Raw genomic sequence first — 12,998 nt, forward strand, 5'->3', positions numbered from 1 at the left:
GGATTAACATTTTGTAGGCCCCTGGGCTACAGGTACTGTGAGGCCCCCAGTAATATTTTCAAAAGGAAACCAAAGTAAAAATACAAATCGTATTTATTTTTACGAGGCTAACAAACAAATACAATTCAGCATTCACAAACGAAATAACTTTTCACTGAATCTCTGGAGGCCCTCCAGCTGACGGAGCCCCCTGGGCTGCAGCGCCTAAGGGGCAGTCCATAAATGACGTCACGTGATTTTGGACAATTTTTGACCCCCCCCCCCTCGTCACACGGCGTCACAAAGAGTCAGACCCCCCCTCAAATATGACGTCACAAAGCTGTGCCCCCCCCCCCCCCCCAAAATATATATAAAACATGCTTCAAATCGCTTTAAACTATTGTCATTGTAGTGCGTATTTAATGTGGTGCTGCACTCTGATGTTGTAGGAGAAAACATTTATTTAAAAGTCTATTCAATTAAGTAGACCGTGTTGTCTATATTTATTTAAAGTTGCGCATTTTGATGTGACGTCACATTTCTCACCCCCCCCCCCACCCTCGTAACACATCGTCACAAATGTCTGACCCCCCCCCCGCCAGGTGCGTGACGTCATTTATGGACGGCCCCTAAAGCCCCGCGCCTGAATCCGGCCCCTACGTGACACACCCGCCCGGAGCCCGGCCCGGGAGCGATGTTCGCCGGCAAAGCGCCTGGTGGCCGGGTGACCCCACGTAGCCAGGTCGGGCCCGGCCCGAACTGGCTACGTTGGCCCACGTCCTGTGGGCCCACCATCCGCAGGACGAAGCATGTCGGTGAGAGGGATGGTCTCTGTCATTAACACACGAGTTTGTTCGATCACAAGGTACCGTGTCCATTCATGCTGGAGACACGTGCGCGCACTTGCAGTTTCTCGTTGTGTGTGGGGTTGTTTGTTGATTCCGGCTCTGGACGGAGAGACGTGATTTACGCATCTTCACGTGTCGGGTTTGATTGCGGATTTACGATTCTGGCCGTGGTGACCTCGTTCGGCATTTTGTAACGGATCAGGGAGAGGGGGCGAATGAGGATTTAGGGCAGGGGTCACCAACCTGCGGCTTCGGAGCCGCACGCGACTCTTTGACTGCCCCCTTGCGGCTCTATGGCTGTTTCGTTGTTGGCAGCTGTTTAAAAAACATGTCACTTTATTCTCGTCTTTGTACTATAATATGCAGTTTATTCCATCACCTATTTTGTTTAAGTCAGAATTTGTTTTTCATATGCTGTGTACTTGCTATGTTCGTGTAGCTTTGCGTCTGATGCAGCTCTCGGAATAATTTTGTGGTGAAAGACAAAAGAAAAAAATGACTTCTTCTTTGAAAGATCAGTTTATGGGGGTACAAGGATTTTATGGGGGGGGGGGGGTATGAGGATTTAAAGGAGCAGAGTCCTAGACGGGGCTCGCGATTAACGAGGGAGTTGGAGTGATGTGTGCTGTTCTACATGGCTTTCAGACGTTGTTTTTTTAAATACATTTCAAAACCATTTAAAACGATGCAATCGGGGTCTGCTGACCCCACTACACTAAGCACTACACGCATATCAAAAAGTCTGCTACAAGAGGTAGCAGACCACGTTGCAAAATCATTTTTCGTTTGTCTTAAGGAAGGCATGACCTGACCGAGAGGGCAGAACCGTGCGATGAAGCGATTGGTTGGTTTCGATTGTTCATTGGAGGCCCCTAATTGTCACGTGCTGGAATGTTAATGCTTCGGGCAATGGCCGTTTGTCATAGCACTGTCGCGAGGCCCAAGATATGGTCTGAACAATAACAGTGGCAGATTTCACGTGACACCATGAGGCCTGATGAGACTTACATTTAAAAATAATTTTTCTGATGACCAGTTTTAAAATATATGAATAGTATCCATTGTGTAACAAACCCTTCTATAATCAAAACGGTATTACTAAATAAACTCACTTCTATTCAAAGTGCTGGTGATGTATTGATTGTCATTCTGCTTTCGAACTAATTAACACAAAAGTGTTCCCCAGGGTGAGTCCTGGGTACTCGGTAGCCTTGCAGAGCGTCGTGGCGTGGTGGTGCTCAAGGCCTGTATAAACAAAAACACGTTCACATCCCCAGTCATAAAACAATAACAATTATGTAACAAACACAACATTGTTGAGGATCATTCCCATTTATTGCAATACACTGTTGTACAGGGAATATGAAGCCGATGTTGATTTAATAAAGCATTTCATTCTAACAGGAGCATTTATGATGAGAGGCATCTTAAGATTATTCAAAAAAACATAACAGGTCTGATGCCATAAACATTGACATTCTACTGGATAAAATGCAGATTTCCAGCAAGTAAAATGCTGGTACTTAACTTTAAGCTTGACAGCAACATCGCCAGTGTCTCGAATTTAAGGGTGGGATGATACATCGATTCATGGGAATACATTATTAAGCACACGTAAAAATCAATGTCACTCCTGCAGCCGCTTGAGGTGGCGGCTACCATTCACCAAATCGAACTATGATCCCGGTTCACGAGAAGTCATTTAATTGCCAGCGGTGGGTAAATCATTCCACCCCTACTTGAAACACATCCACAGCATATAGAGCAATGAAACTGAAAATGTTCCAATTAATTTGGATATAGTTTTAACTCCAAGGGACTTAACCAATTTATTCATATACATTTACTTAAATACAAGACAAAAAAAGCTTTGGCACCACAGTGTCCTCTTGACAATGCCCTTCAAAATTCGAGCTGCAGTAATGCTAATCTTAAACTTCTTAATCTTAAACTTGTTAAGTTGAATTTTTTTCTTTCAAGAGATATATATAATTAAGATTTGTTTTTTCAGAATTAAAATATATTGCAATACAAAGCTATGAGTTTCACAAGTTTTGTGTACTGACCGTTTATATAATCATCTCTTTTATGTACAGTGCTTTGGTAAAAATATTCTCAAAACAGCAAATATACCATCTTAGCCAGGGTAAGCGAAGGTTAGTTCAGGCAGTGTGAAATTTGTAATAACTTTTTTTTTAATCTAGCACCATTCACACCTTGTAACCCGACAGAGGCGTCTATGCAGGGTTATCAATGTCTTGCCAAAAGGAAATGTGTTTATTCTAAGACACAGATGACAAAAAATGTCGATTCTTTTGGGTACTTAATATAATGTAATAGACTCTATTGAATAACATCTCTCAATACTACATGAAATAACATCGTATAGCAACGGAAGCAATTGGATGGTGGGCAATCACCAAGCTAGAGCTTTGATCGTTTATCTAAACTCTCTGTTCCTTGCTTCTGATAGGTAAAATAACATAAACGGAGTTGACCCAAATAAAAACAACATAAATGAAACATTTCGTCATAATAAAGTATTGTCTCTATGCTTGTTAAGAATATATAAACTGATCTTTCAAATCTCTTTGTCAACTATCTGTTAGAGCACGGTGCTGGCAGCAAGGTCGTCTGCTGACAGTGCTCACGGACGCTGTGCTAGACGTTCAAAAAGAAAAAAAGAAAATTCCCGGATGCGTGATGTGTAATTGTTGACCCGTTGACTTTCAACGTGGAACCCAACGTGTCAGTCAACTGCCAGCACTGTCCGTTACGTAAGACAACTCTACAAAAAAGCAAATCAGCTGTTATTCTACTGCGTAGGTCGTCGCGGTCGAGTTGTGCAGATCCCCGCTATTTGTTTTCGGGTCGTTGCCGCGCGTCCTCTGGAATGATGTCCGACGTTTCGCTCCACGTGCCGGGAGCTTCTCCGGGAACCGAATTGAGCACAGATCGCCGTTCTCCCTTGATTATATAGCGTCGCTGGAGTGCCGCTCTTGTGGCTGGTTCTTGACGATGACCGACACCGGCAGTAGCCGGTGACGTTTACGCAGTCAAGGTAGAACGGGAGATGCTCAATTTTGTCCCTGGATAAGGTCTCAGAACGTGGCGTAAAACGACGGACATGATACCAAAGGACACGTGGTACAGCCTGAAAACACGTCTGAGAGCCGGACAGCTCTTAGTTCGCAGATTTTATACTCGCCTAGCTAGGCGCTGTGTTCACCTGGGCTGCCCGACACGAGATTGAAGCTTCGTTAATGAAAAACAAAAATTTGATCTCATGATCGCGCTGCGACATAACTGTACAGCTCTCCGATGTGTTTTCAGGTTGTACGGCGCGTGTTGTTCGAATTGATTTACACTTTACTACAATGTTACTGCAGTGCCACAACGACGGCACGCCAAAAGAGTAATTTGAAAGTATTTTACTCGCTGACAAACTTCAATCGCACGTCGGACCGACAGGCTACGTGTGTGTGTGTCTACAAAAGGCAAAAAGCTGTTTCGTTATTTTTTTGGGGGGGAGGAGGGCGGTGGGTGCGGAGGCATCTCTTCCTTCAATGAATGCAAGTACGTTTAACATTTTTTGCATCGTACGTAGCCAACCCACATGCTACATCAAAGCCCACGTCTAATTCCGCCCTTCTCTCCCGAGCTGCCGCAGGTGCTGTCTGCTGCCCCTCTTGGCAGCGGCGAACGGGCGAATCTTCATCTCCACAAACGGAACGGAGTACTCGTGGCCTTTCCAGTGGTACCAGTTGACGCCCTGTTATCGGAGAAAACGAAACAAAAAAAAACGACAAACGAATGTAGCCACAAAGGTTGGGGTGAGAATTGAAAATGCGTGAAAAGTTGACAACGTTCGCATCGTAGACACCGTTCAATGATATTTAAACCCAAAATATTTTTTCGTGAAGTTTTTATTTATTAGAAATCTTCATTGTCGTTACTTCAACATTGGACATAGCCTACGAAAATCTTAGCAACGTCACAAATTCTAGCAATCGGAGTGTATTATGTTAAGCTAACGCAGATCAAAACCCGTAGTGATGGCTGGGTGGTTTAGAGGTCAGCGCGATTAGCTGCCACTGCTGAGATCCTCGTTTCAAATTCGCGAATCAGTCTTGACTGCCAAAAATACGCGACGGAGGGATACATGATGCGTGATACTTTTGTATGTACGTATGCTGAACGGTGGCCGTGCCGCGAGGCCGAGTGCCGTGCCCGCACCTGGCTGTGGCTTGTGTCTCCGTATTTGCCGTTGAGGTTGGCCCGGTGGCAGTTCTTGTACCACCAGGCGCCGTGGTAGGAGACGGCGCAGTTGGTGATGGCCAGGTCGTTGTCCCGGTCCACCGTCGAGAACGGACGGCCCTGGTGGTAGGTCATTGAGTCGCCTGCGTAGGACCACGTGGGGTGGATGGCGGGGGGGCGGAGGGCGGCGCACAGGGAAGTGACAAGCACCTCCGATTAGCATGACTGGCTATGTGCGGTGCGAAAGAAGTTCAACGTAACGCAAGAAATCCTGAGACAGCCCCATAACGCGACCTTGTTTACAAAAAACTGGGGTGGGGGGGGGGGGAGGACACAATACGAGCACGGCAGTCGATGCTTAACAAATTTAATAGGGAAGTTAAACGCTAAGCAGAATGAGTAAGTAACGGCAGCGTCTGTGCTTGTCGATTGTGGATTTTGCTCTCGGCCTCACCCCACTCTCCCTGTGCGTACGAGGCAAGGCGGCAATGCCCATCGCTTAATTCTACTCTGCCTCCGATTGACACGGCTGGCTACGTACGGTGCGAAACAGGTTCAACAGATACTACGAGGCTTTTTGTACAGCCCGCCCCCCCCCCTCCCCCCCAACTGCCGTGGAGGGTTTGTATATCAAACGAAGCTCGCACATTAATGGAAAAAAGGGTGACTTGAACCATTCAGCAGAGGGGGCTCGGGCCTCTTTCACCGCCCGCCCCCCACCCCACCCAGCAATTAGAGGCTGCTCTGAAACGTCCAGCGATTGAAGAACAAGTGTCATTTATTTTTGGGGGGGTGGGTGGCGGTGGGCGGTGGGCGGTGGCGGGGTGGATAATTCTGTCTATCTCATTCCAACCGGGCGGGGGAGGGTTCTCACCGGCCGTCCCGCTGTATTCGCCGACTTTGAGTCGGTAGAGGCCGCTGGCGTTGGCCACGGAGAAGTGGTCGTACACGGCGTGGGCGCCCCACTCGCCGTCTCGCAGGTCCACGCGCAGCTCGTAGCGCCCTTGCGACGTCAGCGCAAAGATGTTCTGGAGGCCTGCGGGGGTGACGCAGCGGCGAGGGCGGTTGAGAGACGAGGACGTGAAGCCCCCCCCCCCCCCCCACCACAACCCTGACCTCGCCACTGACGTGCGACTTCGGGGCTTGCTGTGCCGCGACCCCGAAAACGCATCGGGAGAACGATGCCGTATAACCCGTGAAAACTCGCGCAGGGACGAGTAACCTATAGCTATGGGACCTTTTTTGCCAGCATCAAAGTATGAAAAATGTATGATAATATTAATAAGAATTGCGATTTGAAGCTTTTCGTGACTGCAGGAATTCTCGCCACGACGGCATGCTTCTCTCTCTCACCTGAAGACGGTCGCTTGTTGTTGCGATCGAAACGTCCTGATCTATTATTTATTTTCCTATCTACGTGACTTTACCGAAAGAACCAAAGAGTATGAAGAATTGGTTTTACCCCTTTCTGGCAATTAAACAGGAGTTGCTATGATGTTCAAACACCAAATAGCTACCCCTCTTTGCAAGGAATCGAGTCCGCATTAACCACACAGAGTACTTGTGGAAAAACATACAAACACTCTGATTTAAAGCTTTCGTGACTGCAGTAATTCATATTCTTAGCTCTTTCGGTAAAGTCACGTTGAAGGGAAACAATAAATAATATTATTACTTTATTGTTTCCCTTCAGTAATATTATTATTTTATTGTTTCCCTTCAACTTGACTTTACCGAAAGAGCTAAGAATATGAAACACTCTCTGATTTATATATGCATTGTCTTTGAAAGTGATTGGCCTCATGATCTATTTGGTGTTTGAACATTTAACACCTGTTTTATTGCCAGAAAATGTAAAACCAATACGAGTAAAACTAACCTAAACTAATAAACGATGTATTTTATTTTATCAGGAAAGGCCCGCTAAGCTATGCAGATCTATTTTGAGAAGCGATCTGGCCACAAACGACAGCTCAACGAGACGTGGCTTATCGCGTGGAAATTTACAGCAGCCAGATAATCTAAAACGCACGTTTATAGAGACGCACGTTGCTCCTCTAAACGCAAAGTACATTAATTAACGAATGACGTTTAACAGTGCTCCTCACCTCATATCAAATTGAGTCCGACACCATAAAACTAAGAAACTAAGCCCTTTTGTAAATCCACTGCTTGATGAGGATTCCCCTCCCCACCACATGTCGTGCAGGTCGTAAGGATTATTTGACCATATTTCACCACGCTGGTCAATGCAGGTTGGTGAACACGTGGGGGGGGGGGGGGGTAGAATCACAGTACAACAGTCGATTTTGCTGCACTCTTCTTTCCCGACGTAGCGGCGGCAGCAGTCCTGCAGCAGTGTGCAGCTCCATCCAGGTTTAGCCCTCTGCGCGGCTTCCAAATAATTATCAGATGGGGTGCATTTCGGGTGACGGAGGCTAACGGCTGAGATGCTATTTACCGAGCCAGAATTCATCGTTGATGTCTCCAAAGCCTTTCTCGTATGCCTTCCAGTTACGAAAGAAGTCCGTGAGCCCGTTTTGACGCCTCTGTACGACCTGTGTGAATGCACATGAAACACCGCGCTTAGCGAACCTTTCTGAACGAATGCCAAGGCAATGCCGCGTACGTCAGTCGTAAAAAACTTGTGAGTCGGTTGGTCAGCTCCAAAGATTTTCCCGTGGCTAGACACTGACAAGTATTCCGAGATGTAACATTTGACATTTACAGCCTTTTTGTCTCTACACTGCCGGATGAGGGCCCTCAAAAGTTTGTATGGTGTCGTGGCATTTGTTTGACCATATTTCACCACAACGGTCAGTCGGTGGAGGCGGGAAGCATAGATTTGCAGTACATCAATGGACTGCCCGCAGCAACCCTGCAGCCCTCTGATAACTGTGTGTACACCTTGTGCCGCACGGGGACAGCTGCCACTAGGGAGGGGGGGGGGGGTCCCCTTGTGAGACGAAATGTCACGCAAAAGGTTCTTTTTTGAGTTGCTGAGAAATTAAACGTGCCCCGTCGCAATGCCACATCGTTTCCTGTACAACTTCTGTACAACTTCCGTCAGGGGAATGTAAATTATTGTGAGGAAGAGGAGGAAAAAAGAACAAAAAACGACCCCGGTTGAGAAAAATGGCCACTCACGATCCATCCTCCGCCGTCGGTGGTCATGTCGCAGTAGACCGGCAGTGGCTGGCTCGCGTTGCCGTTCAGGAAGATGGTGAACACGCCGCTGGCCTGGTCGCCCTGCAAGGCCTCGCTGCAGTCCCTGGGGAAGCTCGTCTTCTTTCGGGCTGCTCGCAACGGTTCAATAATCATCGTTCAACAACGTTGCCACAAATGAAGCACAATAGCTTGCTGATCGCCTCGTCAAGGAGCATTAACCCACCGCGGCGAATGCTGCAGGGGCGGATTTTGGCTGGCGATCGAATAAGGGCGGTCACCGCATCACGCGGTGATTTCGGATGCGCCTCTGCGGCCGTCTGGAACGCTCTTTCCTTCCGATATTAGGAAGCCCACTGGAGCTGCGCACTTTCAAATCTAGATTGAAAACGAATTTATTTAAAACTGATTTTTGGTGTTTAGTTTTGTTGTCCTTTCCCCGCACCTCCAAATAGCACTGTTGGCTATGTACGGTGCGAAAGAAGTTCAACATACATACTTATGGATTTTGCTCTGTATAATGTCGTCGTCATCGTCATCCTCGTGCTGTTTTACTTGATATAGAGCAGTGGGCTTTCCGAAACCGTATGGCCACTAGGTTTTGGTCAGCGATCCTCAAATTCATTATATAGTGTAGTGTATACCCAGTAACTTTATGTTAATAGCTCAACTTATTGAATAATATATTGAGTATATTTATTATATTGATGTAGTTTATACTTAGTTCTTTCACATCGGCTTATTGTATGATAGTTGGGTAGTTGCAGTTCTTTAGCGTCAATATACTAAATGCCTCTGTTGATATGTAAACTCTGACTTTAACATAGCTACTTCCGTGACCAGTTACATGCTAATCCCTCACACTAATATCATGCTAATCTCCCAGTTACATGCTAATTTCTGACTTTAACACCCTGCTAATCCAACACATTAACACAGCTACTTCAATGCTAAATTCTTCTGTTGATATGTATAACTCCTTTTTCAAGGCGCTCTGCTCCTCCCACCCAGCTTAAAAGACGCTGCCAAGCTTAGCAGTGTTCATTGAAGCGCTGTCGTCCCGACAGTTCTGTTCCTTCACCTGAAGAAGGCTACTTGTGTTGTGGCCGAAACGTCGTGAGAATTTTATTTTATTATGTTTAATTTTTATTATTTTATTTCCATTCTACCTGACTTTACCGAAAGAACCAAGAAGATGAATCCTCAAATTTGTTATGCAGTTTGCACCAACACTATTCAACAATCCGCTGAGCGCAACAGATCATTGACTATGCTTTCTCAAGACATTGCTGGATGAAGGCCTCTCCGTGTCGTGCCTGGCAGGGAGGTTTGTTTAACCATACTTCACCACACTGGTCAGCATCGGTTGCCGAAGGTGATGTATAATCAAACAACCCCCATGACTGACCACGGCATCGGGGTGGCCTTCGTCCAGCAGTGGATTGACAAAGGACTAAATTATTTAAATGATATATATTCATCACTACATATTCTCTGTGCACCACCATGGCAAAAAAAGCTCATGAATTGAATCCTGATCCCGAATTGTGACCATACGATGAATAGTGGAGGGGATGATTGATACATCCCGAGTGGATAACATCAGTAACACATGGTGCATTCCTTTTACGTGGCCAGATGTAAGCGATTAAATGCGAGAAATTTACTGCTGCTTTTTCATTACGACCAGATGTCACAGAGGAAACATTATTCATATGTGTAACATAATAGAAATGTTACCGATAAAAAATAAAACAGATGACTGCGTAGTTGAGGCAAAAGCTGTTCAGATATTGGGTTCGAATGCTGGCAGCCACCTGTGATTACAATGGGTTCTCAAGGGATTGTGCACAATTGATTATATCAGCCCAGTCACGAATATCTGCACGCAAAAACGCGCAATATAACATTTGGTTCTGCACTGAAATTGGCTAAATCCCAATATGAGAGACAGACATTATCTTAGGGACAGGGCAGGTGGGAAAGTGCTGCCTCCTACTGTTCATAATGAGGTTGTTTTTTTGGGTGAAATCGCGTAAATATAAATGTGTCGTTAAACCCGCCGCCACCTAACACAGCCATTTAGTAAGGTTTGTCACGTAAACAAAACATCCCAATTGGTTACTAGCTCAGCACACCGGTGTGTTGGAGAGTAAACCCACAACATTTACAATTCGACCTTACAACACAACCTCTATCACGGATAATATTGGTCGTGAAAGCCGACGTGTTAAAGATTCCATGACATTATTCGAAAAAGCATAGCCCATGATGTGTGCCGGTGTCATCGTCCAAATTTTTCAACCTAGAAATTACCCAATTTGGGCGACCACACCGCCCCCTGGATAAATATGAAAGGCATTACCATCATCATTATTATTATCATCTACCTCCGCACGAGGGCGATCCTGAGAAAACCGGGCCAGGTGGCAACCTCTAAGTGGCATCCGGGGCGCCGGCCGTGACCATCGCTCACCGGTGATGAAGTCGACTGCCGTGTCCGCGCTCTGCTGGGCTCCCTTGACCGCGCGAACCTTGGCGACGTACGGCGTGTTGGGATTCAGGTCGGTCAGCTGGTGTTCAACCGTGCCGCCCGAAACGGTGACGGTCACGGGCTCTTCTAATTTGGGGGGGGGGCGGGAGGGTAAAGCCACAACAGATGGCCATAATTGATCCGCTTGTGCGTTCACGAAACGGTGAATTCAGACCGCAGGTGGTGGTGGTGGTGGGGGGAGTGGTGGCGCAGTGACATAATAATGTGTTGTGATTGACGTATGTATGCAGAACTTATTTCGCACCGTACGTAGGTGCGGGGGAAGGACAACAAATGGACGTTGCCACGAGAAAAGGATGGGCAAAGGTTACGCCGATTGAGGTCGGAAGCATTAATGCAGTAGCTGTGTCCGGCTGTCCGTCCGTAACGGGGATGCACGATAACTCTGGTAAAGGTGATCCAATGTGAACGAAACCTTACTGTAAAGTTGTGTTAATAACTGGCAAAATTTATCAACGGGTTTCCTACAACTTTGAGATGGAAAAAAGCGCAAAAACGTCGAGAGTATTCGCAAGAATGGATGGGTTTTCAGGCCCAAAACATATCCTTCGCCTTCCATGCCGCTGATTAAATGACTTCCAAGGACAAAACGCACGTTGTAAAGCATTGAAATGATCCATGTGCACGCACGATTTTTCTTCTTTCTATCCCAAACGAATGGGGTACCATCACTCTCTGGGCCAGTCGTGATGCTTTAAACCTACTGGATGCATTTTCTCACCGTCTTCGAAGCTGTAGGTGAGCGTGTAGGTGTCCACGGGGCCTATCGTGGGCTTCCACTTGAGCAGGGCCGAGCTGTCGGTGACATCCTCCGCGCTCAGAACGGACGGGCTATCCAGCACTGCAACACACAGCACCCCGGGGCGCTCGCATGACATTCACCTGACCCCAACCGTGTCCGCGCGTTTGCTTGCCCATCAAAGGTCCTCGTAGCCGCCGCTGCCGCCACCAGCGGCTCCCGAGAATGCATTTTTCCGGCGGATGTGAGCTGGATGGAAATATTTTTGTTGTTGCAAGCGAACGATCGGTCAGTGTCGCATATTCTCGAGTTATGCGGACGACGTGTCGATTCATTGGCGAGTCAAATCTTACCCGCGCGATGAGCGTGATACGTGCGTCAAATTTGCACGTGTGATAATTGATTGTTTGATCTGTATGTTGGGTGTCATAGGTTCAGTGAGGAGGGAGGTCTTCATCCAGCAGAAGAGTGACCATGGCTGATGATAATTTTAGGGTGCTTAAAAAAACTATTATTACTTTCTGAGAATTTGCAACAACACCACAAGAAATGTGCTGCTGCCTCAGGGCTCTGGAGACCACCTGGAGAATATTCCAGGCCACGTGTTGACAATGTGGTGAACAAGTGCAGACTTTTGACTTTTTGAAGCTATTAACATACATTTGTTATAATCTTCTTTTTCCATTAAAAACGATTATTCCCATGTAAGTGTTAACATTTTTTTCGAAGGACCCTGTATTGTGAGCTGTAAACTTTTTTTCATCTCAAACGAAAGAAGGAGGGGACGGGATGTGTGAAGGGCTCTGTGGACGTACGGGTGGTGAAGGTCCCCGTAAGGGGATCGCTCTCCTGGAAGCCCTTGACGCTGATGAGGTTCACTTCGTACTCCGTGCCGGGGGTCAGATGGGTCAGCGTGACCTCCGTCAGCGACGAAGCCACCCGCCGGCTCTCGGGCTCGCCTGCCACATCACGACAAAGAACCCTCCCCGTTAGCATCAGAGGCTCTGGGGGCATGTGACGCGCAGTAGTCTCCTGTTCCTGGAGGAACAGCTGGTGCATCTGCCAGTCATATCAGTCGCTCAACCCATGGCACCTGGGTCTGTTCCGTGACCTCCTGCCAGCAAGCTTTCGACACTTCACGTGGCCTCAAAGTGCACCTCGTCTGGCACAAACGGAGTGGTGGCATCACCGTCGCTTAGTGGCGATTGGCGGGTATTGGTATGTGACCCGCTGTTAGCGAGCATACTGTATTTAAAGGCTAGCAAAAGTCAGTCAAAGGGCAATGTTCCAATGTTACAAACCACACCAGTTACTCACTTAAGACTGAGCTGATCGAGCAGGGACCCAGGATCGTTTTAGATGCTTGGTGCAGCCGATGTTATCCACAGCCATTGTCCCATTACAATAAAACAAAAATCAACTGGCTCCTACAACCCCTGTTCACATGGGTCGAGTG

General features: G+C 47.1%; 1 protein-coding gene across 1 annotated transcript in view; it reads right to left on the minus strand.

Annotated features, from left to right (window-relative positions):
• Positions 1-2,140: 2,140 nt before the first annotated feature.
• Positions 2,141-12,998, minus strand: part of LOC116953249 (tenascin-X-like) — a 115,451-nt gene continuing 104,593 nt past the window's right edge. The window contains exons 34-41 of the mRNA XM_076074714.1: positions 12,358-12,501; positions 11,525-11,644; positions 10,726-10,869; positions 8,232-8,380; positions 7,546-7,642; positions 5,959-6,120; positions 5,064-5,227; positions 2,141-4,599 (exon numbers count right to left, since the gene is read on the minus strand). Coding sequence (XP_075930829.1) covers positions 4,465-4,599; positions 5,064-5,227; positions 5,959-6,120; positions 7,546-7,642; positions 8,232-8,380; positions 10,726-10,869; positions 11,525-11,644; positions 12,358-12,501 — 1,115 coding nt within the window. The 3' untranslated portion in view covers positions 2,141-4,464. The remainder of the gene's footprint in view (positions 4,600-5,063; positions 5,228-5,958; positions 6,121-7,545; positions 7,643-8,231; positions 8,381-10,725; positions 10,870-11,524; positions 11,645-12,357; positions 12,502-12,998) is intronic.

Source organism: Petromyzon marinus, chromosome 50 (assembly GCF_048934315.1).
Source record: "Petromyzon marinus isolate PM22_M1 ecotype Great Lakes invasive population chromosome 50, UKy_Petmar_22M1.pri1.0, whole genome shotgun sequence".
NCBI lineage: Eukaryota > Metazoa > Chordata > Hyperoartia > Petromyzontiformes > Petromyzontidae > Petromyzon > Petromyzon marinus.